The sequence below is a fragment of the Haliotis rubra genome, unplaced genomic scaffold, assembly GCF_003918875.1.
Source record: "Haliotis rubra isolate DU_JTF1 unplaced genomic scaffold, ASM391887v1 Scf304, whole genome shotgun sequence".
Taxonomy (NCBI): Eukaryota; Metazoa; Mollusca; class Gastropoda; order Lepetellida; family Haliotidae; genus Haliotis; species Haliotis rubra.
The window spans coordinates 491,435-517,496 of NW_025766974.1; the positions used below are offsets into that span (position 1 = coordinate 491,435).

General features: G+C 41.3%; 3 protein-coding genes across 3 annotated transcripts in view; all 3 read left to right on the plus strand.

The window, feature by feature from the left end:
• Positions 1-16,641, plus strand: part of LOC124282837 (sushi, von Willebrand factor type A, EGF and pentraxin domain-containing protein 1-like) — a 34,525-nt gene extending 17,884 nt beyond the window's left edge. Inside the window, exons 8-19 of the mRNA XM_046718876.1 lie at positions 3,128-3,376; positions 3,878-4,075; positions 6,163-6,386; positions 6,804-7,041; positions 8,626-8,784; positions 11,086-11,241; positions 13,120-13,377; positions 15,074-15,232; positions 15,384-15,473; positions 15,895-16,008; positions 16,405-16,422; positions 16,589-16,641. Coding sequence (XP_046574832.1) covers positions 3,128-3,376; positions 3,878-4,075; positions 6,163-6,386; positions 6,804-7,041; positions 8,626-8,784; positions 11,086-11,241; positions 13,120-13,377; positions 15,074-15,232; positions 15,384-15,473; positions 15,895-16,008; positions 16,405-16,422; positions 16,589-16,641 — 1,916 coding nt within the window. The remainder of the gene's footprint in view (positions 1-3,127; positions 3,377-3,877; positions 4,076-6,162; positions 6,387-6,803; positions 7,042-8,625; positions 8,785-11,085; positions 11,242-13,119; positions 13,378-15,073; positions 15,233-15,383; positions 15,474-15,894; positions 16,009-16,404; positions 16,423-16,588) is intronic.
• A 1,847-nt stretch (positions 16,642-18,488) lies between these two features.
• Positions 18,489-23,830, plus strand: LOC124282839 (fibropellin-3-like). Its single transcript, XM_046718877.1, has 4 exons — positions 18,489-18,729; positions 20,999-21,121; positions 23,199-23,326; positions 23,825-23,830. The coding sequence occupies exons 1-4, from the start codon at positions 18,489-18,491 to the stop codon at positions 23,828-23,830; spliced, it is 498 nt and encodes a 165-aa protein (XP_046574833.1).
• The window catches only part of LOC124282840 (sushi, von Willebrand factor type A, EGF and pentraxin domain-containing protein 1-like), a 41,119-nt gene continuing 38,271 nt past the window's right edge, over positions 23,215-26,062 (plus strand). The window contains 3 exon segments of the mRNA XM_046718878.1: positions 23,215-23,326; positions 23,909-24,029; positions 24,383-24,523. Of these exon segments, the coding sequence (XP_046574834.1) occupies positions 23,954-24,029; positions 24,383-24,523 (217 nt within the window). The 5' untranslated portion in view covers positions 23,215-23,326; positions 23,909-23,953.

The following is a 26,062-nucleotide window of genomic DNA, read 5'->3' on the forward strand; positions in this document are numbered from 1 at the left end:
ATTTTCTGATATCTTAAATACTATTGGAGACGAAACCATTCCTAAGTCCTCTGCAAACCCGCACATACGCAAACCATGGCTTGATACAAACTGCAAACAAGCTAGGAAAAATAGGAAGAAGGCGGAAAAATACTTCCGACAACACCCTACTGTCATAACCTGAATGCCGTTAAAATGACAAATGCCAGGGCAAGACGTACATTTAAAACAAACTAAACGACGGTCCTGGATGACATATGTGTCCAAAATCAACTCCTGCACACCCATGTACAAGGTGTGGAACATGATTCAAAAGATTAAGGGCAAAGGATCCAAATCTGGTGTTCGCCATCTCTAAGATGGTGACTCTCTTTTAACAAATAAATTTGAAATTGCAAATAAACTTGGCTAAACTTTGGCAAAACGCTCCTCTTCCACAAATTATAACCCCAAGTTCCGGAAATACCAAACGCAACAAGAAAAGAAATCGTCAATTTTAACTCTGATAATGGTGAGGATTACAATGAAACGTTTTCTCTCCATGAATTATGCACTGCCCTGGGGCAGGCTCACGACACTGCGACAGGAGCTGATGATATTCATTATCAGCTCCTCAAACACCTCCCTGATTCAAGTTTGGAAACACTACTCAATATATTTGATGACATTTGGACAACCGGCAACTTTCCTCCTTCGTGGCACAATGCCATTATCATCCCTATACCAAAACCTGGTCGGGATCATACTGATCCCTCAAACTACCGTCCTATATCACTAACTAGCTGTGTTTGTAAAACCATGGAGCGCATGGTCAACAATCGATTAATCTGGTACTTGGAGACCAATAACCTCCTTAGTGACCTCCAATGTGGTTTCCAAAAGAACCGAAGTACCATTGATCATCTGGTGCATCTGGAATCTTATATAAAAATTCCATTGTCAACAAACAGTATACAGTATCTATCTTTTTCGATTTAGATTTGGAAACATGGTATCTTAAAAGATTTACATGAATTTGGATTGAGGGGCAGATTTCCTCAGTTCATATCTCAGTTTTTAAACAACAGACAATTTCAAGTACGGGTAGGTTCCACATTGTCTGATTATTTCAACCAAGATCAGAGCATCCCTCAAGGCAGCATCCTGTCTGTCACCCTTTTTAGCATCAAAATTAACAGCCTCACTAACGTCTTGAACAGTTGTGTTGATGGGTCACTTTTCGTGGACAATTTCGATATTTCATGTCGTGGTAAGAACATGCACGCAATAGAAAGGCAGCTAAAACTCTGTCTCAACAAAATCCAAAAATGGGCCAATGAAAATGGCTTTAAGGTTTCAAAATCCAAAACTGGGCCAATGAAAATGTATTCACTTTTGTTGTAAATACAAACCACACAAGGATCCAGACCTGTCTTTAGATGGTACTCCCATCAAGGTAATAGAAGAGGCCAAATTACTTGGACTCATATTCGACCGTCACCTGACATTCTTACCACACATAAAATATTTGAAAACCAAGTGCTTGAAGGCTCTGGACTTACTAAAAGTCGTTTCAAATACAGAGTGGGAAGGGGATCAGACTACCTTCCTTCACTTGTACAGATCTTTGGTTCCCTCTAAACTAGACTAAGGCTCCATTGTTTATGGTGGAGCCTGCAAAAGCAATTTAGAAAAATTAGACTCTATCCACCACCAAGGCCTAAGGCTCTGCCTGGGAGCTTTTAGGACCTCTCCGGTAGACAGTCTATATGCAGAGGCTAATGAACCTTCCCTTGAACAATGCCGCCTTAAACTTTCACTGCAGTATATCACTAAATTACGTTCAAATCAGTCCAATCCAGCATACAATTGTGTTTTCAACCCTCTCTAAGAAAACCTGTTTCACAAACTGCCAAGCCTGGTTCCACCACTTGGAATCAGAATTCAACCACACATATCTGCAGCTAAAATTAATCTCAATATCATAACATCTTACCGCAACCCTGGCATATGGTGAAACCACAGGTAGACCTTACCCTCACTAAACTCAAAAAGTCCGAAACAAATCCTTTGGTGTTCCATCAGGAATACAACCAGGTACGTTCACAGTATGACAACCATAGATCCATTTTCACAGATGGATCCAAGGACGAGGGCCAAGTTGCCAGTGCTACAATCAATGGATCCAAGAGTGTCTCCTCTAGGATTCCCGACAACAGTTCCATTTTCACTGCCGAGGCCAAAGCTTCTTCTCAGCTTTGACCTACATTAAACAGCAAAATCATTCCAAAAACTTCATTGTTCTTACAGATTCATTATCTTGCCTTCAAGCACTTCAAAATGTTAGTTCAAGTCACCCAATCATTCTGGACATTTTAGAACTTTACAACGACCTTTCTACTGGCCAATGTGACATGGTCCTCTGCTGGTTGCCGGGTCACGTCGGCATAGCAGGTAACACAAAAGCCGATGCTGCAGCTAAAGCAGCTCTTGACAAGCCCTTATCTCCACTGCTGATCCCGTACAGTGATTTCAAACCCACTGTCAAAAGCTATACTCGGGACCTCATGCAAAAAGAGGTGGGACACTCAAGTAGGAAGAAATAAACTGTATGAACTGAAGCCAACAATTGGTTATACCTACTTGGGTTGTCAGTCAAGACGTGATGAGGTAATTTTACGACGATGTCGTATTGGCCACAGTCGGTTTACACATGACTATCTGCTGAAAACGGATGGGGATGGACCCCCCATGTGTGTCTCTTGCGATGAGGTTTTCACCATCAAGCATATTCTGCTTATGATGCAACAAATCTGAAAGATCTGTTCTCCCACGTGAGCGCTTATCTGATAGTGAACTACCTGAGGGAAGTTGATCTGTATCATAAATTGTAACTGTGTAATGTGACTAACAAATTGCCTGCCTTTAAAGTTAGTGCTATGCCTTTTTCTGTCTTTAAATGACAATGTAATGAATATATGTTTCTGAAATAAAACTCATTTTGACTCTGTACTTACAATGTTTATTAATGCAGACTTGTTCTCGTCACTATATGGCTGAAATAATGCCGATATGACGTAAAGCCCAACTCAACTCAACTCAACTCCTTCTCTCACTCACTCACTTGTTCACTCATTCTGTCACTCCCTCCTTCACTGATATGATTCAGATGAGGAGCCTCCGTCCATCAGGTGCCTCGGGTCCAGATACGAGGCAGTGGATGCCAACCGAACCATCACCTTTGGTGACTCCGATGTCAACGCAACTGACAACAGCGGCATCCTTCAAGTTACCTTTGTCCCACAGGCTATCCACATCTCTCTCAATAACATCGGAGAAAGTGTTGTAGTCAAGGCAACAGCCACAGATGGGAGGGCAACGAACAGAGTTGTTCATTTCAAGTTGTTGTTGTTGGTATGTAATAACACTACTAATAAATTGTGGTTTTAATACAAATGTATGTCTTAAGATATTTCAGAGATTTGTTCTATGAGTTCTATGATGTTGATCCGGTAAGATGTCTGTCAATGTTTACGTCTAAGACTGCGCAACTTAGTAGAAAGGTATTGTCATAACACTATACATGTGTGGAGATTGTGTGCTGTAAATTGCTCTACCATGGATTCAAAGTGTATATCTATCATGAAATCAACAGCAATGATGACAATGAAGAATAAATTCCCAGAGCTACTTTCCTTTAGAGTGGTACATGTATACACTGATGACATAGCATACTGTCTCTTCCAGGTCAGTAATCTAAGAAGCTGCTAAGACACTGATGATGTGTGAAAAATCACATCTTTTTACACTTCTAATAATTGTTTAGAAATCCTAATTTGTTCTGGTAAGCTACTGTCTAGGGCCATGTATTAGTGTTGGTTTAACCACAGATTGAATGATGTTTGTATTTGTGATTTAGCCAAGACCTGTCATCCAGAATACCTGTCCCAGCCTATGAATGGTCAGAAAACATGTATAGAGACAGTTGGAGGCTACCAGTGCAACTTTACCTGTGACCCCGGCTTCTTCTTCTATGAGGATTATCCTGACAATACATATGTCACGGAGTGTCTGACAAATGGGGACTGGAACACAACGTATGTTCCGGTGTGTGGAGGTGAGTTAGTTATGGATTTCTAAACAGAGGTTCCTGTTTGTGGAGATTAGTTAGATATAGATTGCCTGGCAGAGGTTCCTGTTTGTGGAGGTGAGTTAGTTATAGATTGCCTGACAGAGGTTCCTGTTTGTGGAGGTGAGTTAGTTATAGATTGCCTGACAGAGGTTCCTGTTTGTGGAGGTGAGTTAGTTATAGATTGCCTGACAGAGGTTCCTGTTTGTGGAGGTGAATTAGTTATAGATTGCCTGACAGAGGTTCCTGTTTGTGGAGGTGAGATTGCCTGACAGAGTTATAGATTGCCTGACAGAGGTTCCTGTTTGTGGAGGTGAGTTAGTTATAGATTGCCTGACAGAGGTTCCTGTTTGTGGAGGTGAATTAGTTATAGATTGCCTGACAGAGGTTCCTGTTTGTGGAGGTGAATTAGTTATAGATTGCCTGACAGAGGTTCCTGTTTGTGGAGGTGAGTTAGTTATAGATTGCCTGACAGAGGTTCCTGTTTGTGGAGGTGAGTTAGTTATAGATTGCCTGACAGAGGTTCCTGTTTGTGGAGGTGAATTAGTTATAGATTGCCTGACAGAGGTTCCTGTTTGTGGAGGTGAGTTAGTTATAGATTGCCTGACAGAGGTTCCTGTTTGTGGAGGTGAATTAGTTATAGATTGCCTGACAGAGGTTCCTGTTTGTGGAGGTGAATTAGTTATAGATTGCCTGACAGAGGTTCCTGTTTGTGGAGGTGAGTTAGTTATAGATTGCCTGACAGAGGTTCCTGTTGTGGAGGTGGAGATTGTGACAGAGGTTAGTTATAGATTGCCCTGACAGAGGTTCCTGTTTGTGGAGGTGAGTTAGTTATAGATTGCCTGACAGAGGTTCCTGTTTGTGGAGGTGAATTAGTTATAGATTGCCTGACAGAGGTTCCTGTTTGTGGAGGTGAGTTAGTTATAGATTGCCTGACAGAGGTTCCTGTTTGTGGAGGTAGAATTAGTTATAGATTGCCTGACAGAGGTTTTGTGGAGGTAGAATTAGTTATAGATTGCCTGTTTGTGGAGGTGAGTTAGTTATAGATTGCCTGACAGAGGTTCCTGTTTGTGGAGGTGAGTTAGTTATAGATTGCCTGACAGAGGTTCCTGTTTGTGGAGGTGAGGTTATAGATTGCCTGACAGAGGTTCCTGTTTGTGGAGGTGAGTTAGTTATAGATTGCCTGACAGAGGTTCCTGTTTGTGGAGGTGAATTAGTTATAGATTGCCTGACAGAGGTTCCTGTTTGTGGAGGTGAGTTAGTTATAGATTGCCTGACAGAGGTTCCTGTTTGTGGAGGTGAGTTAGTTATAGATTGCCTGACAGAGGTTCCTGTTTGTGGAGGTGAGTTAGTTATAGATTGCCTGACAGAGGTTCCTGTTTGTGGAGGTTAGTTAGTTATAGATTGCCTGACAGAGGTTCCTGTTTGTGCCTGACAGAGGTGAGGTTAGTTAGTTATAGATTGCCTGACAGAGGTTCCTGTTTGTGGAGGTTAGTTAGTTATAGATTGCCTGACAGAGGTGGAGGTTCCTGACAGAGGTTCCTGTTTGTGGAGGTTAGTTAGTTATAGATTGCCTGACAGAGGTTCCTGTTTGTGGAGGTGAGTTAGTTATAGATTGCCTGACAGAGGTTCCTGTTTGTGGAGGTTAGTTAGTTACAGATTGCCTGACAGAGGTTCCTGTTTGTGGAGGTGAGTTAGCTATAGATTGCCTGACAGAGGTTCCTGTTTGTGGAGGTTAGTTAGTTATAGATTGCCAGACAGAGGTTCCTGTTTGTGGAGGTGAGTTAGCTATAGATTGCCTGACAGAGGTTCCTGTTTGTGGAGGTGAGTTAGTTATAGATTGTTTGTTTTAGTTTGACCGGTCCAGGGAATTGACCACTGACCTTCCAAATCTCCTACTTGATCTTTTACAAAATACAGGCAGTTAGTAGAATAGAGTAGGGGCATCTAATCAGTCCTATAAAACGTATCCATTCTGTGTACTAGGCACTGTGTGATTGCTATCTTCATCAAAAGTTGGGGTTTGTCTTATTAAATGATAGTTTTTGAAAGCAGTATTTTTACCTCTGTTTCAGCTCCGGGCCTAATAGACTGGGAGCTGAGACTGAAGATCGTGTTCCAGGAAAGTCCCCCGGCGCCCATGTCTCTAGATTGTCAGACAACTTATGTTAAAGATTCCACCATTAAACTGCAGGAACTATTTCTTGTGTTATCAGATCTATGTAATAAATCTGGCTTGAGTCCTGACTATATCAATCATACATACACTGGACATAACTATATGGCTGACACTCAACAGGTAAGGTTCAGTTTCCTAATTAAATACTGATAATCAGTGTCTCATACCTTTAACTTGTGATGATTCCAGTCTTATGTTATATCACCACAATGATAAACAAATGACTTCAATATATTTTGCATGCACAGAGGTAGACACATAATACCTGTTGTACATTCTGTGTAAATATGACTTATGTAATTTTGTTTAACACCAAAATGCTTCATTTGGCATTCAAATGCAATGGTGTCCTAGCCTAGAATAGAATCAGTGCATATCTGTTGGTAAAGGTGAGAGTTAACCTTGAAGCTGTTAACATCCTGGGTTGCTCTGCCACTGTAGCTAAATACATTTACTACACGTCTCGATAGTGTGTGTTGGATTTCATGACAGGTATTTCCTTGGTAGGAAGTGTATTCTTGCATCATATTCTTGCAGCTGACATATGATATTGCACTGGAACTTCTCCCAAATCGTCCCCTCAAGTCTGACTACAACACCTGTGTTGAAGTTATCATTGACCAGTTTCCTCTCCTGGCAGCAGAGTTGTTTAAAGCGCCAGCAAATACATCATCTCCTTGTCCTGTGATAAGACCAAGCGCAGAACCCAGCGTCAGCCTCGTAACTTGTGATGGGCGGGGTGAGCTGCGGGAGATCAGTGGGGAAACGATCTGCAGTAAGTATTAATCTATGTTGGTTATGTAATGCCACACTCAGCAATATTGCAGTTATATAATTTAAATATACAAATTTATTACCTATGAGGGCGAAAATATTGGGGTTCATATTTTTCATATGATGCTCTAGGGCAAAATATCACTTTGTCATGGTGATTAGACGTCATGAACAATTCTATGACGTGACTTGCGTTCTACATACGGAGACAGCGGGTAGCTGAAAGTAGATTGGGATCTATTTTCCTCAATTTGACGACTTCGGTAATAAACAGAATATTATATAGTGCCCATATCATACTATGTTTACGACACTTGTGCCTAAATATCGGTATATCCCTCACTCTCGCTCGTGAAATACCAACATTTAGGCACTTGTGTTGTAAACATAGTATGACATGGGCAGTCATATAATATCCTCTATATATTATAATGCCACGCCCAGCAATATTGCAGCTGTGTAAATAATCACTAAACAAGATAATCCAGTGATTGATATTGTGATCAACAATCCTTTGTGTATGATAGGGTCAGACAAATTTTGTATGTCCATGAAATTCAAGAAAGATTGCAGATCAAGGCTCCATTTGACAAAAGTTACTTAACAATGATATATTGTAGCTCTAAAATCAGTACCTGTAAAGATCTGGGTTAGAATTAGTTGTCAGCAGCCAATGCGTGTTGCTTGACGCAACCAACCAGATCGGGTGATAAGGCTCACTGACTTGGTTGATACATGTCATGGTATCCTTACTGCGTAGATCGATGCTCGCGATATCAATCACTGGATTGTCTGATCCAGACTCAATTATTTACATTTGGAAATATTGCTGAGTATGACGTAAACAGAAAACAAACAAAGATCAATTTGTGGAAATGGGCCTGAGAGAATATATAATAACACATGGATCTGTAATGTTTGTATACATTGTCAAAATTGATCTTTTCAGGAATATTTGTTGTAGGTGAATGAAACAATATACTTTATGTGCTATTTTCATAGAGACCTTAGTTCAGTGACCAAAACACAGTCTATGTTAACCAGTAGCCGGTAACATTTCTGTCAGGATAGGAGAAATTACTCCTGCCTGCCCGAGAGTCTTGTATTAATTTAAGTTGCTGTGCCAAAATTTACAATTTTGAAACAGATGTTGATATCTGACTCACATACAGGAGAGCTAGAGGTACGTTTGTGATGACAATGATGAAACTTTTAAAGGCATTGAGTTAAAGTTATCTACTCTACATTAATATGTAGTTACAAATGTGGCCACTTGCAAGACTGGTTCCATATATGAAACACCAGCCAACCTTGAGTGGAGTTGAACATATTTCAGGAAGTGCCTCAGAATTAGGTCAAGGTCACTGAATCCTTATTTGTAATTTTAGCTTTAACTGAAGAATGACTTCTGGTGACATGGGGTCAGCTTGACCTACTTTTAATGAATAACATATCATACTTTGATTGAGACTTTAAACACACCTGATGCATTTGAAGTTTGGTATGATCTCAGTCCAGGAGAAAGTTTGGACATAATGGTGTGTATCCATGAAACACTCTTATAAATGTGTTACTGATGCTGCAGACGTGTGTCCCCCCGGAACCTCCTACAACTCCACTGGTCATTGCCAGCTGTGTCAACCTGGGTCCTATCAGAATGTGTCTGGACAAAGCATGTGTACACCTTGCCCACTAGAAACCTGGACTGATGGTACTGGCAAAACATCAGAACTGGACTGTATCAGTAAGTTTGTACAACTTGTATGTTTTATTGGTGGTGACAATAAAATTTCCATTAAAGCACAGACCTTCTGGTATGAGATCAGATGTTTTGTCAGTATGACCGAACAGGTGAATCCCGTCAGCAGACTCACAAGGCAAGGCTGCCATCTGTTGAATGGTTCCCTGCCCTGATACACTTACTGTAGATAGTACTCGACTTGCTTGCCATGTACCAATAAGATTATACTGGACATTCACAATTCCATGCTTCCTCCAAAACAGCTGAGTGAGTTACTTGAAAACTAACCCACTCGGACACCAATTACTTACACTGTGTGGTTAGGTTCAAGTTCCAAATGGGGCTCCTTCAAAAATGTACTAGAATTTGTGCTTTACTGAAGTGTGATCCCAAATATAACATATCTTACATACAGTCATTTTCTGAAGGGCATTTTGAGATAAACAACTAGCAGGATTTGTATCTATTATAAGCGTGTTAAGACAAATCACTTTCACATTTTGTAGATTACAGCTACACAATGTGAAGGTAATTTATCATTACAAGCTTATTACAGCTACAGAATGAGAAAGTAATTTATCTTAACAAGTTTATTACAGCTACAAAATGTGAAAGTAATTATCTTAACAATTTTATTACAGCTACAAAATGTGAAACTAATTTATCTTAACAAGCTTATTACAGCTTCAAAATGTGAAACTAATTTATCTTAACAAGCTTATTACAGCAACACAGTGTGAAAGTAATTTATCTTAACAAGCTTATTACAGCTACAAAATGTGAAAGTAATTTATCTTAACAAGCTTATTACAGCTACAAAATGTGAAACTAATTTATCTTATCAAGCTTATTACAGCTACAAAATGTGAAAGTAATTTATCTTAACAAGCTTATTACAGCTACAAAATGTGAAAGCAATTTATCTTAACAAGCTTATTACAGGTACGAAATGTGAAAGTAATTTATCTGAACAAGCTTATTACAGCTACAAAATGTGAAAGTAATTTATCTTAACAAGCTTATTACAGCTACAAAATGTGAAAGTAATTTATCTTAACAAGCTTATTACAGCTACAAAATGTGAAAGTAATTTATCTTAACAAGCTTATTACAGCTACAAAATGTGAAAGTAATTATCTTAACAAGCTTATTACAGCTTCAAAATGTGAAACTAATTTATCTTAACAAGCTTATTACAGCAACACAGTGTGAAAGTAATTTATCTTAACAAGCTTATTACAGCTACAAAATGTGAAAGTAATTTATCTTAACAAGCTTATTACAGCTACAAAATGTGAAACTAATTTATCTTATCAAGCTTATTACAGCTACAAAATGTGAAAGTAATTTATCTTAACAAGCTTATTACAGCTACAAAATGTGAAAGCAATTTATCTTAACAAGCTTATTACAGGTACGAAATGTGAAAGTAATTTATCTGAACAAGCTTATTACAGCTACAAAATGTGAAAGTAATTTATCTTAAGCTTATTACAGCTACAAAATGTGAAAGTAATTTATCTTAACAAGCTTATTACAGCTACAAAATGTGAAAGTAATTTATCTTAACAAGCTTATTACAGCTACAAAATGTGAAAGTAATTATCTTAACAAGCTTAAACCTGTTGATTTATTGTGCTACCAAATTTTGTAACAACAAGAATCGTTTTGATATAATCATAAACACTTATAATGTTATAGCATGCATTACAATTTAATTAGCATGAATTCTTCTTGTTTCTGATTTCAGGATAGATGTTTAACATACCATTGTTTCAACTGAATCCTATACATTACAGGTGTATGTCCTGGGGAAATTGTATCGGACACTGGACTCCCCCCTGGCTGAGAGTGTCTACCCAACATATCCATTGTTTCAACTGAATCCTATACATTACAGGTGTATGTCCTGGGGAAATTGTATCGGACACTGGACTCCCCCCTGGCTGAGAGTGTCCCCCCAACATATCCATTGTTTCAACTGAATCCTATACATTACAGGTGTATGTCCTGGGGAACTTGCATCGGACACTGGACTCTCCCCTGGCTGAGAGTGTCTACCCAACATATCCATTGTTTCAACTGAATCCTATACATTACAGGTGTATGTCCTGGGGAACTTGTATCGGACACTGGACTTCCCCCTTGCTGAGAGTGTCCCCCCAACAGATCCATTGTTTCAACTGAATCCTATACATTACAGGTGTATGTCCTGGGGAACTTGTATCGGACACTGGACTTCCCCCTTGCTGAGAGTGTCCCCCCAACAGATCCATTGTTTCAACTGAATCCTATACATTACAGGTGTATGTCCTGGGGAACTTGTATCGAACACTGGACTTCCTCCTTGCCGAGAGTGTCCCCCCAACACCTACAAGAACAGCAGCACCCACTGTACATCATGTGCTGAGGACACAATCTTTGTTGGGCTGGATAATCCATTGCTGGCTGACTGTAAAGGTGAGTCAGACACTATCTCACCGAAATCAGATCTGTTACTCAATGCAATACAGCTTTCCAAGGAAATCTTACAAAACTTTGACAGGAAGTTGCATCAGGTGAAATTTCTAATGTGTAATTGGATGCTTCACTACATATAGTGTCGCCTTCACAGCAGTAGACTGGCTTCCTGTATCTTGGAAACTAATCATAATCAGGCAGTTCTGAATGGAACAAAGTAAAATCTGCTTCAGGGATAAAGAAGAAAGGTGAATTCTCACTTTGTGGCTGTGTTTGTGGCTGTGTTTATGACGGTGTTTGTGGCTGTGTTTATGACTGTTTAGCGGTCTGATGTAGACATTTGCACCATCAGCAACATAATGAATAATTGTATCAAACGAAATTTGAAATAATATGTCTAACAGCAAACATCTACATTCTTATGACAAATCTATGCCCGACATTATTTCTTTTACCAATACAGCAAGCATTTATGCATGTGATACTGTTGAAATCAGATGATCATTTTTTTGTGTTCAGTTGAGTCATTTCTACATGTTTTACTGTCACAAATGTCTGTCCTTTTTGTGCATTATTCTTATGCTCATGGTGTTTAATGTTAGTGTTAGTGAATGTTTGTAACTTGAGTTTGAGTTTGTCATTTACAATGTATCATTTGGTTGTTGTTATGTGTTATTTAACTTATGTCATGTAAAATCAGGTCATTTGTGCTTGTGAGTTGTGTCTGTCCATCAGACTCTATGTGGTCATTCCTTCACCTTGACCTAAAGCAGTTCAGTGCCAGGTGCTTGTGTGTCATAATGTTATCTTATTCCTCAGTGTTGGATCTGTTTCTCTGTCTGCATGACAATCTAGCTTCAGGATTTGTACACGTCCTTGTGTATGCCTTTGGGCTCTCTCCCACTCCCTTGAGATGTTAGAATACTGTGGTGTTGGGTCTGGTTGTCTGTCTGCTTCTCTATGTGATGGTGTACTGGTAGATGTACTCTCCCGCTACCATGGGACCAGGCAGTGTGTGATGTTATAATACTGTGGTGTTGGGTCTGGTTGTCTGTCTGCTTCTCTATGTGATGGTGTACTGGTAGATGTACTCTCCCGCTACCATGGGACCAGGCAGTGTGTGATGTTATAATACTGTGGTGTTGGGTCTGGTTGTCTGTCTGCTTCTCCATGTGATGGTGTACTGGTAGATGTACTCTCCCGCTACCGTGGGACCAGGCAGTGTGTGATGTTATAATACTGTGGTGTTGGGTCTGGTTGTCTGTCTGCTTCTCCATGTGATGGTGTACTGGTAGATGTACTCTCCCGCTACCGTGGGACCAGGCAGTGTGTGATGTTATAATACTGTGGTGTTGGGTCTGGTTGTCTGTCTGCTTCTCCATGTGATGGTGTACTGGTAGATGTACTCTCCGCTACCGTGGGACCAGGCAGTGTGTGATGTTATAATACTGTGGTGTTGGGTCTGGTTGTCTGTCTGCTTCTCTATGTGATGGTGTACTGGTAGATGTACTCTCCCGCTACCATGGGACCTGGCAGTGTGTGATGTTATAATACTGTGGTGTTGGGTCTGGTTGTCTGTCTGCTTCTCTATGTGATGGTGTACTGGTAGATGTACTCTCCCGCTACCATGGGACCAGGCAGTGTGTGATGTTATAATACTGTGGTGTTGGGTCTGGTTGTCTGTCTGCTTCTCTATGTGATGGTGTACTGGTAGATGTACTCTCCCGCTACCATGGGACCAGGCAGTGTGTGATGTTATGAACCTGGTGTTGGGTTCCACATTAACCTGGCGACTGGTACATCTCCTTGTGTAATCTCTCCCACACCCATGGGATGAGGCAATGGTTTGATGATGAAGGACTTCCATCTCTGCTACAGAGTCAGCTTGTACTTTTGTTCGTCGGATAAACCAACAAATGATTGGCGGCAAAGACATCATGACTGCCGCTGTCGGAACAACAGAGTGTGAAAATTCTTGCAACGTGTTCCGGAGACGCTTTGAGCAGCGTCAATGTGTTGGCTTTAACTTCTTCAAGAGTCTTGGCATGTGCTTTCTATATGACACTATTTACTTCTATCAGGGGACCAGAATGTATGATTTCTATGAAAGAGTCTGTCCTCAAGTGACTAAATCGGGTAGGTAATCATGGCGTCACTTGTCATTGTATGCCTGTACTCACCATAGAATAAATCTCATTGGTCATTTGCCTGTTATTGATAGAATATTTTCATGAATTGAAATTGTTGAAATGTTAAATAGATTTCCACTTTGCATTCAGTGCTGAAAGATTCCCTTTTCTGCTGTAATTGACATATATCCATGTTAAACTTAAATTTACTTTCAAGAGGAGTTTGAATGCATTGTACTGTTTTCAACTCTTTGAGTTTTGTGTTGTTCCCTCCATCCCTCCTTCAGTCACCCACAAACCCACTCACTTGATGACTCTTGCCTAGTTCCCTCCATCCCTCCTTCAGTCACCCACAAACCCACTCACTTGATGACTCTTGCCTAGTTCCCTCCATCCCTCCTTCAATCACCCACAAACCCACTCACTTGATGACTCTTGCCTAGTTCCCTCCATCCCTCCTTCAATCACCCACAAACCCACTCACTTGATGACTCTTGCCTAGTTCCCTCCATCCCTCCTTCAATCACCCACAAACCCACTCACTTGATGACTCTTGCCTAGTTCCCTCCATCCCTCCTTCAATCACCCACAAACCCACTCACTTGATGACTCTTGCCTAGTTCCCTCCATCCCTCCTTCAATCACCCACAAACCCACTCACTTGATGACTCTTGCCTAGTTCCCTCCATCCCTCCTTCAATCACCCACAAACCCACTCACTTGATGACTCTTGCCTTGTTCCCTCCATCCCTCCTTCAATCACCCACAAACCCACTCACTTGATGACTCTTGCCTTGTTCCCTCCATCCCTCCTTCAATCACCCACAAACCCACTCACTTGATGACTCTTGCCTTGTTCCCTCCATCCCTCCTTCAATCACCCACAAACCCACTCACTTGATGACTCTTGCCTAGTTACCTCCATTCCTCCTTCAATCACCCACAAACCCACTCACTTGATGACTCTTGCCTAGTTCCCTCCATCCCTCCTTCAATCACCCACAAACCCACTCTCACTCGATGACTCTTGCCTAGTTCCCTCCATCCCTCCTTCAATCACCCACAAACCCACTCACTTGATGACTCTTGCCTAGTTCCCTCCATCCCTCCTTCAATCACCCACAAACCCACTCACTTGATGACTCTTGCCTTGTTCCCTCCATCCCTCCTTCAATCACCCACAAACCCACTCACTTGATGACCCTTGCCTTGTTCCCTCCATCCCTCCTTCAATCACCCACAAACCCACTCACTTGATGACTCTTGCCTAGTTTCCTCAATTCCTCCCTCTGGGTTGACACATGTCATCTTGCATAGATCAATGCTCATGCTGTTGATCACTGGATTGTCTGGTCCAGACTTGATTATTTACAGACAGCCGCAATATAGCGTATTGAGTGCAGTGTTAAACAACATACCCACAAAAGCATTTCCCTTTCTCTCCCTCCCTCAACCTCATGCCTTGATCCCCCCGCTTCTTCCGCCCAGTATCTCACGCACACTCTGTCATGCTCATATATGACTAAATCAATTATATCCTCATTGTATCAGCATATATGATGCAGCATAAAGCCTCACTCACTCATTTCTTCTCTCCCTCAACCATTCACACTCATTCTCTCACAAACTCATTCGCTCATTCACTCACTCACTCACTCACTCACTCACATATATGTTACATCTTCCAGAGTGCTACTGTGCAGAGAAGTGTGACCAGGGGACATTTTCCTACAGTGGTCATAAACCCAACTGCCGACCATGTCCAGTTGGCTACTTCACCAACACCACTGGCGCCACTGTGTGCCAGGAATGTCCTGCAGACGAGACAACGGTAGCCAATGGGTCTACATCATGTGTTCCAAGTGAGTTGCCATGAGAGGTAACAACAGATCTGATTAGAGTTTTCTTATTGTCCTCCATCATGTTGTTGAGACGAAACTACCGTGTGATGTCTGTATGTTTCAGTGGCCGATGTGTTGTGTCCGACTACCATGTGATATCTGTATGTTTCAGTGGCCGATGTGTTGTGTAACCCAGGACCATGTACTAATTCAGGATCATGTGTTATTGTTGGACACTCAGAAGAATGCAACTGTTCTGCAGGTAGGACTGATTGTTTGTTTAATACTGCACTCAGCAAAAGCACAACTACATGGCAATGGTCTATAAATAATAGAGTCTTAACCAGACAATCCAGTGACTGACAGCTACACAGCTAGGATACGATGACATGCATCGTCCAAGTCAGTGAGTCTAACTGACTGAATCAAAGTGGCCTTGTTTGACCAACATGGGTGGCTGATGACTAGTCTCACACATCCCCCGCCCACCCATATCATTTACGACCAGTTCCTAACCTATATATTTCAAGCTAGTGTCATCATATTTCATCACTGTCCATATTAAAGTTAGATGGTCCTGACCTACCATGTGTTCATGGAGACATGCTATAATTACAGAAAGTGAGCAGTAGAAAAGTCATGCTTGTTTCTTCATAACGATACCTTCAATATGTTTATCTCAGAATTCACTGGCCGATATTGTGAGTCCCCACTGGACACATGTGCTTCCGGCCCCTGCTACAATGGCGGCAGCTGCCAGACTGTCGGTACCAGTTTCAACTGCTCCTGTGCCGTGGGTAAGACATCATCTTCGTGTGGCACTGTTGGATGTGTAGCATATGACAAGTGTACAGTGTTTAGCATGTCAAGGGGTGAATGTCATAACTCTACTGTCCAATGTTAGAGAGTGGCAGGGTCCCTAGATTCAATTCATATAATTCAATTTGTTATGGAAAAGTAGATCATCCATACAATGACATTAAGTGGGTAAAAACAGTTATCGTGATGTGGTAATATTTGTAAGTTCAATAGAAAATGGACTTTAAAAAACTTTTTGTAAAATGATACATGTATGCACCAAACTGTATAGTATTGAAACACTCAGTAGTTCCCAGTGTGAGACTTGTTGTACAACCTATTTTGTCCAGGGTTGAAGGATCCCAGTGTGAGACTTGTATAACTTATGTTTGCAGGTTTTGAAGGATCCCAGTGTGAGACTTGTATAACTTATGTTTGCAGGTTTTGAAGGATCCCAGTGTGAGACTTGTATAACTTATGTTTGCAGGTTTTGAAGGATCCCAGTTTGAGACTTGTATAACTTATGTTTGCAGGTTTTGAAGGATCCCAGTTTGAGACTTGTATAACTTATGTTTGCAGGTTTTGAAGGATCCCAGTTTGAGACTTGTATAACTTATGTTTGCAGGTTTTGAAGGATCCCAGTGTGAGACTTGTATAACTTATGTTTGCAGGTTTTGAAGGATCCCAGTGTGAGACTAATGTAGATGACTGTTTGCCTCAAACATGTGGTGAAGCTGGAGTTTGTATTGATGGTGTCAACTCCACGATGTGTCAGTGCTTGGAGGGATACAGCGGAACAAAGTCAGTATAAGTTGGTGACTGTATTAGGCCACAGTATAATATCCAAGCTATAAGTCATTTCATGCCTTCACCAGGGAAACAAAACACTGACAATAACTGATACAGCCTGTTTTAAGTCTCAGCACCAGTAAACACTTTTCTCATATCCTTATAGGTTGTAGTGAGTCGAACCGTGAAGATCTGGGTTAAAATTGGTCTTCAGCAACCCATTCTTGTCGTAAGAGGCGACTAATGGAATAGGGTGGTCAGACTCGCTAACTTGGTTGATACATGTCATCATATCTCATTTGCGTAGATCGATGCTCATGATCTCAATCACTGGATTGTCTGGTGCAGACTCGAATATTTTCAGACCACTATAATATATAGCAGTAGGATTGCTGAGTTCAGCATTGACCAACAAACAAACAAACAAAATTGTAGCTTGCCCAGCTTGAAATGAGACAAAAATATTCTGTTTATGTGTATATTTTTTATGAACAAACCGATTCATGTTAGTCATTTGTTAGATGAGTTGGCTGTACTGGCTCAGCAACTCAGTCTATTGTACAGAAATCACATATTCAATAACTTACATTATCTTTACATTGTTTTCAATAACATTAACTAAGAATGCTGATGGGCATGAAGCAATATTAACTCTCTTATTCTTATTTCAAATAAGATTACCCCCCATTCCACTTTCGTTCATTGTCACAGAGACCATATATGGTCTCTGATTATCAGCTCTAGCGGCCTGCTGTATTTTACCACTTTCTTAAGGGCATTGTATATTCATTGTCTTCAGCTGCCTGACTGTGGATGTGAAGGCGTGTGAGAGGAACCCCTGTCAGAACGGGGGCACCTGTCAGCCACTCAACGACTACTGGAGAACATGCATGTGCCTACCCACCTTCACAGGGGACAGTTGTGGGATGCCCATTGGTGAGAATATATCATAGTGAAGAGCCTGTAATCTAACATAGAAGGTCCACTTTAAAAGAAGCAATTTACAAATCTGCAGTGAGGAGCAAAATGAAGAGTGGAGAAAAAATCATATGAAAAACTCAGTGATTATTTTGCACCAAATAAAAATAAAAGAAAGATGTTTGTACTTCCAATATGTTCAGCTTAAAGCCTGGCAGGAACAGCTGATGTGTCATTGCACATGCTAACCAGTCAAAAACCTTTTTGAACAAAAATTGAATTTTCTTTCAACAATTCAGAAACATATTTTCCTTAATTGTATTCCATACTTCAGATGAGGATTTTTAATTCACAAACTATTCCAAGAAATACAGCAAATATCAGTTAACTGTACCTTGATTTATTCTTTCAGTGGCATGTTAGAAGTTGGGAAGTACAATATTGAACACATTTTATGGATAACAACTTATTTTATTTCGTGAGTGCGATGTTTCGATACAGAATCTTGTACCATTGTCAAGCAGGAATGGTACAAGAATCTGTATCGAAACGTTGCACTCATGAAATAAAAGAAGTTGTTATCCATAAAGTTTGTTCAATATTGTAACTTGATTTGTCCAACTGACTAAACTGTAAATCTTTTATGCAGTCCTGTTGAAATAACAAGTGTTATGAACCTTGAATGTCCAAATTTTACAATTCAGCCATTATATAGGTTCTGAGTTTTCTGGGCATTTGTGTCCAGGCACACATAGTGAGTACTGTGAGTTATATGTTGATATCCTCAGTTCCAGCCTTCTGCGACTCCTCACCTTGCCTGAATGGCGGAACCTGTAGCAACAACCAGCTCAACTTCACATGTGACTGTCGTAGTGGCTTTACTGGGGACATGTGCGAGATCCGCAACCAGACATGTGCAATGAAGGATTGTGGGATGTCTGTGGGCTGTATCGATGACCCAGTGACTGGCTTGTCTGACTGTCTGTGTGGCACCGGCTATGTCAAGGTGGAAGGTCAGTCAAGGAAGAGTCCTGATGTCAGTAATGGATGCTATTTTTTGGCTTTCTTGTGGGTTCTACCTTGACATTGACGAAATGATTGATTCTCATGTGAAAGAGGTTTCCATTTAACTACTGAAACCTGTTTTTAAATTTAGCCATATCACATAACATCTGTGCATATGAATATGTAGATTGCCTACAAATTGATATATGATAAAAGGCCAATCAGAACTGTATATGTATCACCTATATCAGAAAACAGTGTGCATTCTATAATATAGATCTCATCCAAAAGAAGCAACATTGTATATCAATCTGATACTGCAGAATACAGTGACTTTCTTCATCAATCTGATACTGCAGAATACAGTGACTTTCTTTATCAATCTGATATTGCAGAATACAGTGACTTTCCTTATCAGTCTGATACTACAGAATACACTGATTTTCTTTATCAGGCTGTCATACTACAGAATACAGTGACTTTCTGACTTTCTTTATCAATCTGATACTGCAGAATACAGTGACTTTCTTTATCAATCTGATACTACAAAATACGGTGACTTTTTTATCAGTCTGTTACTACAGAGTACAATGACTTCCTTTATCAAGCTGATACTGCAGAATACAGTATGTACCGTATTTCCTTTAATAAGCGCCCGCGGTGTTCTTTTTCAACAGACCTCCAGACCTGGCGCTTATTAGAGGCCCAGCACTTATTAAAATACCCTGTGTTTTTAAAAGCGGGGATGAGTACATGAAGTTATGATTTAAGGGACCATTCCTTAATATATTTATTTATAGACCAAGGGAGAATACATTTGCGAAAAAATGCAATTATTAAAGACCCGGTGCTTATTAGAGGCCCGGTGCTTATTTCTTAAAGCACTGCTTTATCCCCGGCGTTTATTAGAGGCCCTGCACTTAATAGAGACCCAGCGCTTAATAGAGGAAATACGGTATTCTATATCAATATGTTGCAAAGGAATACAGCAACATTGTTTTTGTATTTGTTACCATACAGAAGGCTGTACTGCCATCGACTACTGTCAGAATGGGTTGTGTATGAACGGTGGTACATGTGTGAACACTGAGGGGGGCTACACCTGCAACTGTCCCCATGTAGCCGTGTGATATTTCATTCTGCTAAAACAGAAAGTGTGGTATTTCGTACATAGTTTGGGCATATGTCAGTTCATATTTTATTTTATTAAAAAAAATATATAAAAAATAAAATAAATAAACCAAAAACAAACTACCTTTTTATAAAATATAGAAAATTACCTGAAGTGCCATGTGGGTGCTGTAATAGCAGTCATGTCATGTCATGTCATTGTCTGGTCTTGATTGTTTACTAACACTGGTCACTATCTTGGTTCCTCGGTTCTTCCAATTTTCACCCTCTTCTTTTTCTGAATTGGGAATCATCCCAATTCACTTCAATTCTTCTTTTCTATAAGTAGACTCACCTTATTGCCACTTACCTGCCACTGATTGGTTTCTTATGGGGCGGTGGGGTAGCCTAGTGGTTAAAGCGTTGGCTCGTCACGCCGAAGACCCGGGTTCGATTCCCCACATGGGCACAATGTGTGAAGTCCATTTCTGGTGTCCCCCCGCCGTGATGTTGCTGGAATATTGCTAAAAGCGGCGTAAAACTAAACTCAGTCAGTCAGTGGTTTCTTATGCCAAACAATTCTCTTCTTGGCTGTGATTGGCCCTATTGGTTTGCCATAGTTTTCTTGTTGCTCACCTGTAGATTGTTCTTTAGTGTGTGTACCTGTCCCTCACTGAGAGACATTCTCCTTCTATATGCAGGTGAGTCAACCTTTCACAGTTTCATTGGAGATAAGTTAGGCATAGGTTTACTAAATTTATTAAACATGTTAAACAGTTATTACAATTATCAACTATTAACTATCAACTAGAACATACTTTAATTAAAATTAACATTTATATATCTGGTCAATTTATAAACTTAACAATGGCCATGTGCTTGTTAGCGTCGGCCATGACAGTTTTCCATTATAATATGTAAAGTCATAGTTGGCACATGTGTTTGGTACAGTCACATACTGTGCATTGATGTAGTGTTTGTAATATTCATGTAATGTTGCTATGGTTGGCCAAACTGTACTGTTATTGTTGTTAAATGTGACAGTGTGTGTACCTGTCCCTCACTGAGAGACATTCTCCTTCTATATGCAGGCAGGTGCACACAGTCATTTCACCATCCACAATAAAGACATTCATAGTTGGCCCTGGTTGACTCTTGTATGTGCAGCGTCGTTCAGAGACACGAGTATTATACCCCTGGACCACGGTCTCAACATTAATGAATGTGTGCTCTGCGACCCGACTGGTGTGAACAGTTGTATAGATGAAATCAACAGCTACACCTGTCTCTGTAAGCCAGGATACACAGATGCAAACTGCTCAGTAAGAACCACAGACTACTACTAATGGGTCTGTTTGCAAACATTCAGTTTGATGGTCAGGAACAATTTAAGTTGTTTATTGGATGTACTTTTCTTGAAAATTTGAATGTAATTCATGCACATTTTTTGTACAGTAAATGACATTGATATTGTTGCAAATAATTAAGAACATAATATCTATTGATACAATATGTGATATTTTTTATGGGCAACACCCATCTTCATCAGAACTTCCACAAATTCACGTACATGAGTGTAAATACATCAAACCCAGGACAATGTGATATTTCTAACTCCAGCATTACAGCATTACCATGACATAATCTCATGTCTCACCTCTGTGCTTGGCACTCTTTGAAACAGACAAACATTGATGAATGTATCAGCGCCCCCTGTCAACAAGCTGGGATGTGCGTAGATGGCATCGATGACTATTCCTGTATCTGCCCAAACGGATGGACTGGCAAGGACTGTGATTCGCTTGTTGACCAGTGTGCAGTAAACAACACATGTGATAATACAGCACCTTGCCACAGCCTCTTCAATGACATCTACTGCAGGTACCTGTCATAGCGACTAATGCAGGACAGCCATCGTCCAAATATTTAAAAAGTCCAAAAACTATGTAGCCAAGAAATGTGAGAGTTAATTGTAATTATTTAATCTGCATTTTTAATCCTTATCACTACCGCAGCGTACATTATCTTGTCAGTCACCCTGTATCACTCTGTCACTTTCATTATTGACTATATGTGACATTAATAGCCTTATTGTTCATGCCCCTTGGCAGTGTCTGCCATCACATCATCTGGTCAAGGAAGTGCTATTGTTTCTCTATCTTTCTGCCGCCATATAGCTGGAATATTGCTGAGTGCGGCATAAAACTAAACTCACTCACTCTCTATCTGTCCATTGTTGAGTCATCACCTGTCCATTGTTGTCAAAAACTGTATATATATGCTCACATCTGTATTGTCAAGGAGTCCGATATTCCGACTGTCTGTGTAGGGACGACCGCAAGCTGGATAATGCCGCTCGTGGGAAACGCCCTGGGGTTGAGCTGGAACTCCACTCACCTCATTTATGTATACTTGTTTATGTCATGTACTGTAGAACCAACTAAAGAAGTTTGAACTCAACTATGCCTTTGTCTTCGTCAACCTATTGCTTCGTCTTACTTCCAAGCTAATTCCCCTGTTGACCATAGGTAAGCGTTGACATACCACCCGCACCCCGTTACATATAAATACCCTGTAACTTCCATTTGTTGCACTGGATGGAGAAGAGTCTGTTGACCCGGTGTGGTTGAGTGTCTCTTCAGTGTAATAGGTATATGTCTTGTTGGAACTGAAATGTCTTGTCCAAATACTGTGTATCGCTGTGTATAAAGCCACCCCATATATAAGATGTATGCTCCATCTATAAAATGACCTGGATCTATCACCAGCACAGGCAGGATCCCTATAAATCACAATAAAACTTATTTGTCTTGTGTTGTTTAAATGGTGCATATCAGTGATAAACTGCAGCACGTACCATCATGTGTGTAGACATGGTGTGATGGGAATACTAAGAACATTCTCATTTTCAAACATTTCAATGGGCAATCGTGATCAGGGTGAGGCTCATGTAAATTTTTTGGATACATTGGAAGTTTATATTCCAAAATATGTCTTGGAATAGATATTTGGGGGGAATTGCAAAATTTTACTATAAAAAATCAGTGGCTATTGGACACCGGTTGACATCGCTAGTGAATCCTTGAAGTGATAAAAAACTGTGAGACTTTCTACCACATGCATACTGCAACCCTGTTCAAACCCCTCTAATTACAGTTAGGAACAATGCACAGCCAGTCAGTGTAACCCCTGTAACCTCCTGTACATCCTGATGTGTGACCTCACTATAGCTGAACCAAAACTTATCCAGTAGAAACACAACTTTTTCTTGTTCCGCATCACCCAGTCTAGCAGTCCTACATGTGGTCACACCAGTATCACGCTGTTGGGTTATATATTTCTATAGCTTGTCTTTTCTCCACAACAGGTGTTCAGATTTTACTCATGGTGACCGATGTGAAAATGTCCTTGACCTATGTGAGGATGCCAACCCTTGCCTTGACCGTGCACTCTGTGTTGACAACGGCACAGCAGCTTCGTGTCAATGTCCTCCCGGTGAGCTAATAGCTACAAGTCTCTAACATAGCTACTGTGTCTTTATAACCAGTTTCTTGACCAACTACGTCCTCAGCTGAACCTCAGATGAGATCCTGTCAATCCAGGGCATCTCAGAATGATTGGAAAACCCAGTCACATAGGTGTAACATGTCTCCTCAGACAAGTGACTTCGTTAGAATTCTGTCTGTTCACTAACCATGGGTACCTGATGACATGGCAGTTTGTCTGTTAATAGTCTACTGCCTCACAGACAAAATATCACTTGGGTGAGAGCTCTATATTCAAAGAAATATCGAGGAAAAATTGAATCTCAATGCTTTGCATTAATTAAAGTGATGTTGTGGCAAATTTCTCAGCCACTCTACACTCACTCACTCACTCACTCACCCACTCTTGTGCTAATTTCAGAGCTCTACAAGATGGTCAAGGCCAAGGATTGTTCTCTGTAATGTGATCTCTAATGTGATCTGCTTCATTTGTCTGTTGTTCTTCCAGCCCTAACAAGTCATGGTCTTACCTAATCTCAACATTCCCAGTGTCAGTAATTGAATTATATCTGTATCCTACCTGTCTCCACAGAGACCTCTGGCACATCGTGTAACGAGCTGATCATCCCCCAGTGTGATGCAAGTCTCTGTCAGAATGGGGGGCACCTGTTCCCGGACAGATGCAGGTGCCATCTCGTGTTCCTGTGTTCAAGGTCTGTGTTCATGTTCACACCCTTCATATTTTCATTATTTCTGATTGAAACAGAAATAGAAAAATACCATACTGTCAGGGGGTTTCAAGATAAGTCTTAAGGGGTTACTGACAGTTGTAAATCAAATTTAGCAATCACAAATATCAAATGAGTGTAAAGTTGAATTATTTTAGAAGTTATGATTATTTTGGTCAAAACTGTCAACTGGACATTTCAAAGGGCTTTCCATATGTCTAGAGCCAATGGTGTAGTTTACGAAGGGGATGGTGGGGCACGTAGAATGCTTAATGGTCAGAAGCTTTTGAACTGAGGAAGATGTTTCCAGCAGTAGTCCATGATAGTGTTGCTTGTAGGATACACGGGCAGCCTGTGTGAGACCAACGAGGATGACTGTGCCACTAGTCCATGTGTATCCCCAGCCACCTGCCTGGATGGTGTGAACAAATACTTCTGTCGCTGTCCGGTGGGGAAACAGCCGCCCACATGTAATACAGGTAAGATGGTGAAGGTAACCCATGTGTATCCCCAGCAATCTGCCGGGATGATGTGAACAAATACTTTTGTCGCTGTCCGGTGGGGAAACAGCCGCCCACATGTAATACAGGTAAGATGGTGAAGGTAACCCATGTGTATCCCCAGCAATCTGCCGGGATGGTGTGAACAAATACTTTTGTCGCTGTCCGGTGGGGAAACAGCCGCCCACATGTAATACAGGTAAGATGGTGAGGGTAACCCATGTGTATCCCCAGCCACCTGCCGGGATGGTGTGAACAAATACTTCTGTCGCTGTCTGGTGGGGAAACAGCCGCTCACATGTAATACAGGTAAGATGGTGAAGGTAACCCATGTGTATCCCCAGCAACCTGCCTGGATGGTGTGAACAAATACTTCTGTCGCTGTCCAGTGGGGAAACAGCCGCCCACATGTAATACAGGTAAGATGGTGAAGGTAACCCATGTGTATCCCCAGCAACCTGCCTGGATGGTGTGAACAAATACTTCTGTCGCTGTCCGGTGGGGAAACAGCAGCCCACATGTAATACAGGTAAGATGGTGAAGGTAACCCATGTGTATCCCCAGCCACCTGCCTGGATGGTGTGAACAAATACTTCTGTCGCTGTCCGGTGGGGAAACAGCCGCCCACATGTAATACAGGTAAGATGGTGAGGGTAACCCATGTGTATCCCCAGCAACCTGCCTTGATAGTGTGAACAAATACTTCTGTCGCTGTCCGGTGGGGAAACAGCCACCCACATGTAATACAGGTAAGATGGTGAGGGTAACCCATGTGTATCCCCAGCAACCTGCCTGGATGGTGTGAACAAATACTTCTGTCGCTGTCCAGTGGGGAAACAGCTGCCCACATGTAATACAGGTAAGATGGTGAAGGTAACCCATGTGTATCCCCAGCCACCTGCCAGGATGGTGTGAACAAATACTTCTGTCGCTGTCCGGTGGGGAAACAGCCGCCCACATGTAATACAGGTAAGATGGTGAGGGTAACCCATGTGTATCCCCAGCAACCTGCCTTGATGGTGTGAACAAATACTTCTGTGGCTGTCCGGTGGGGAAACAGCCGCCCACATGTAATACAGGTAAGATGGTGAGGGTAACCCATGTGTATCCCCAGCAACCTGTCAGGATGGTGTGAACAAATACTTCTGTCGCTGTTCGGTGGGGAAACAGCCGCCCACATGTAATACAGGTAAGATGGTGAAGGTAACCCATGTGTATACCCAGCAACCTGCCTGGATGGTGTGAACAAATACTTCTGTCGCTGTCCAGTGGGGAAACAGCAGCCCACATGTAATACAGGTAAGATGGTGAAGGTAACCCATGTGTATCCCCAGCAACCTGCCTGGATGGTGTGAACAAATACTTCTGTCGCTGTCCGGTGGGGAAACAGCAGCCCACATGTAATACAGGTAAGATGGTGAAGGTAACCCATGTGTATCCCCAGCCACCTGCCTGGATGGTGTGAACAAATACTTCTGTCGCTGTCCGGTGGGGAAACAGCCACCCACATGTAATACA

Excerpts from the sequence above, each read along its gene's own strand:
- LOC124282839 (XM_046718877.1), top strand. The coding sequence starts at position 18,489 with ATGTTGATATCCTCAGTTCCAGCCTTCTGCGACTCCTCACCTTGCCTG. Across the intron at positions 18,730-20,998 it reads CGGCTATGTCAAGGTGGAAG|CGTCGTTCAGAGACACGAGT; the intron begins GTCAGTCAAGGA and ends TTGTATGTGCAG. Across the intron at positions 21,122-23,198 it reads CAACAGCTACACCTGTCTCT|GTGTTCAGATTTTACTCATG; the intron begins GTAAGCCAGGAT and ends TCTCCACAACAG.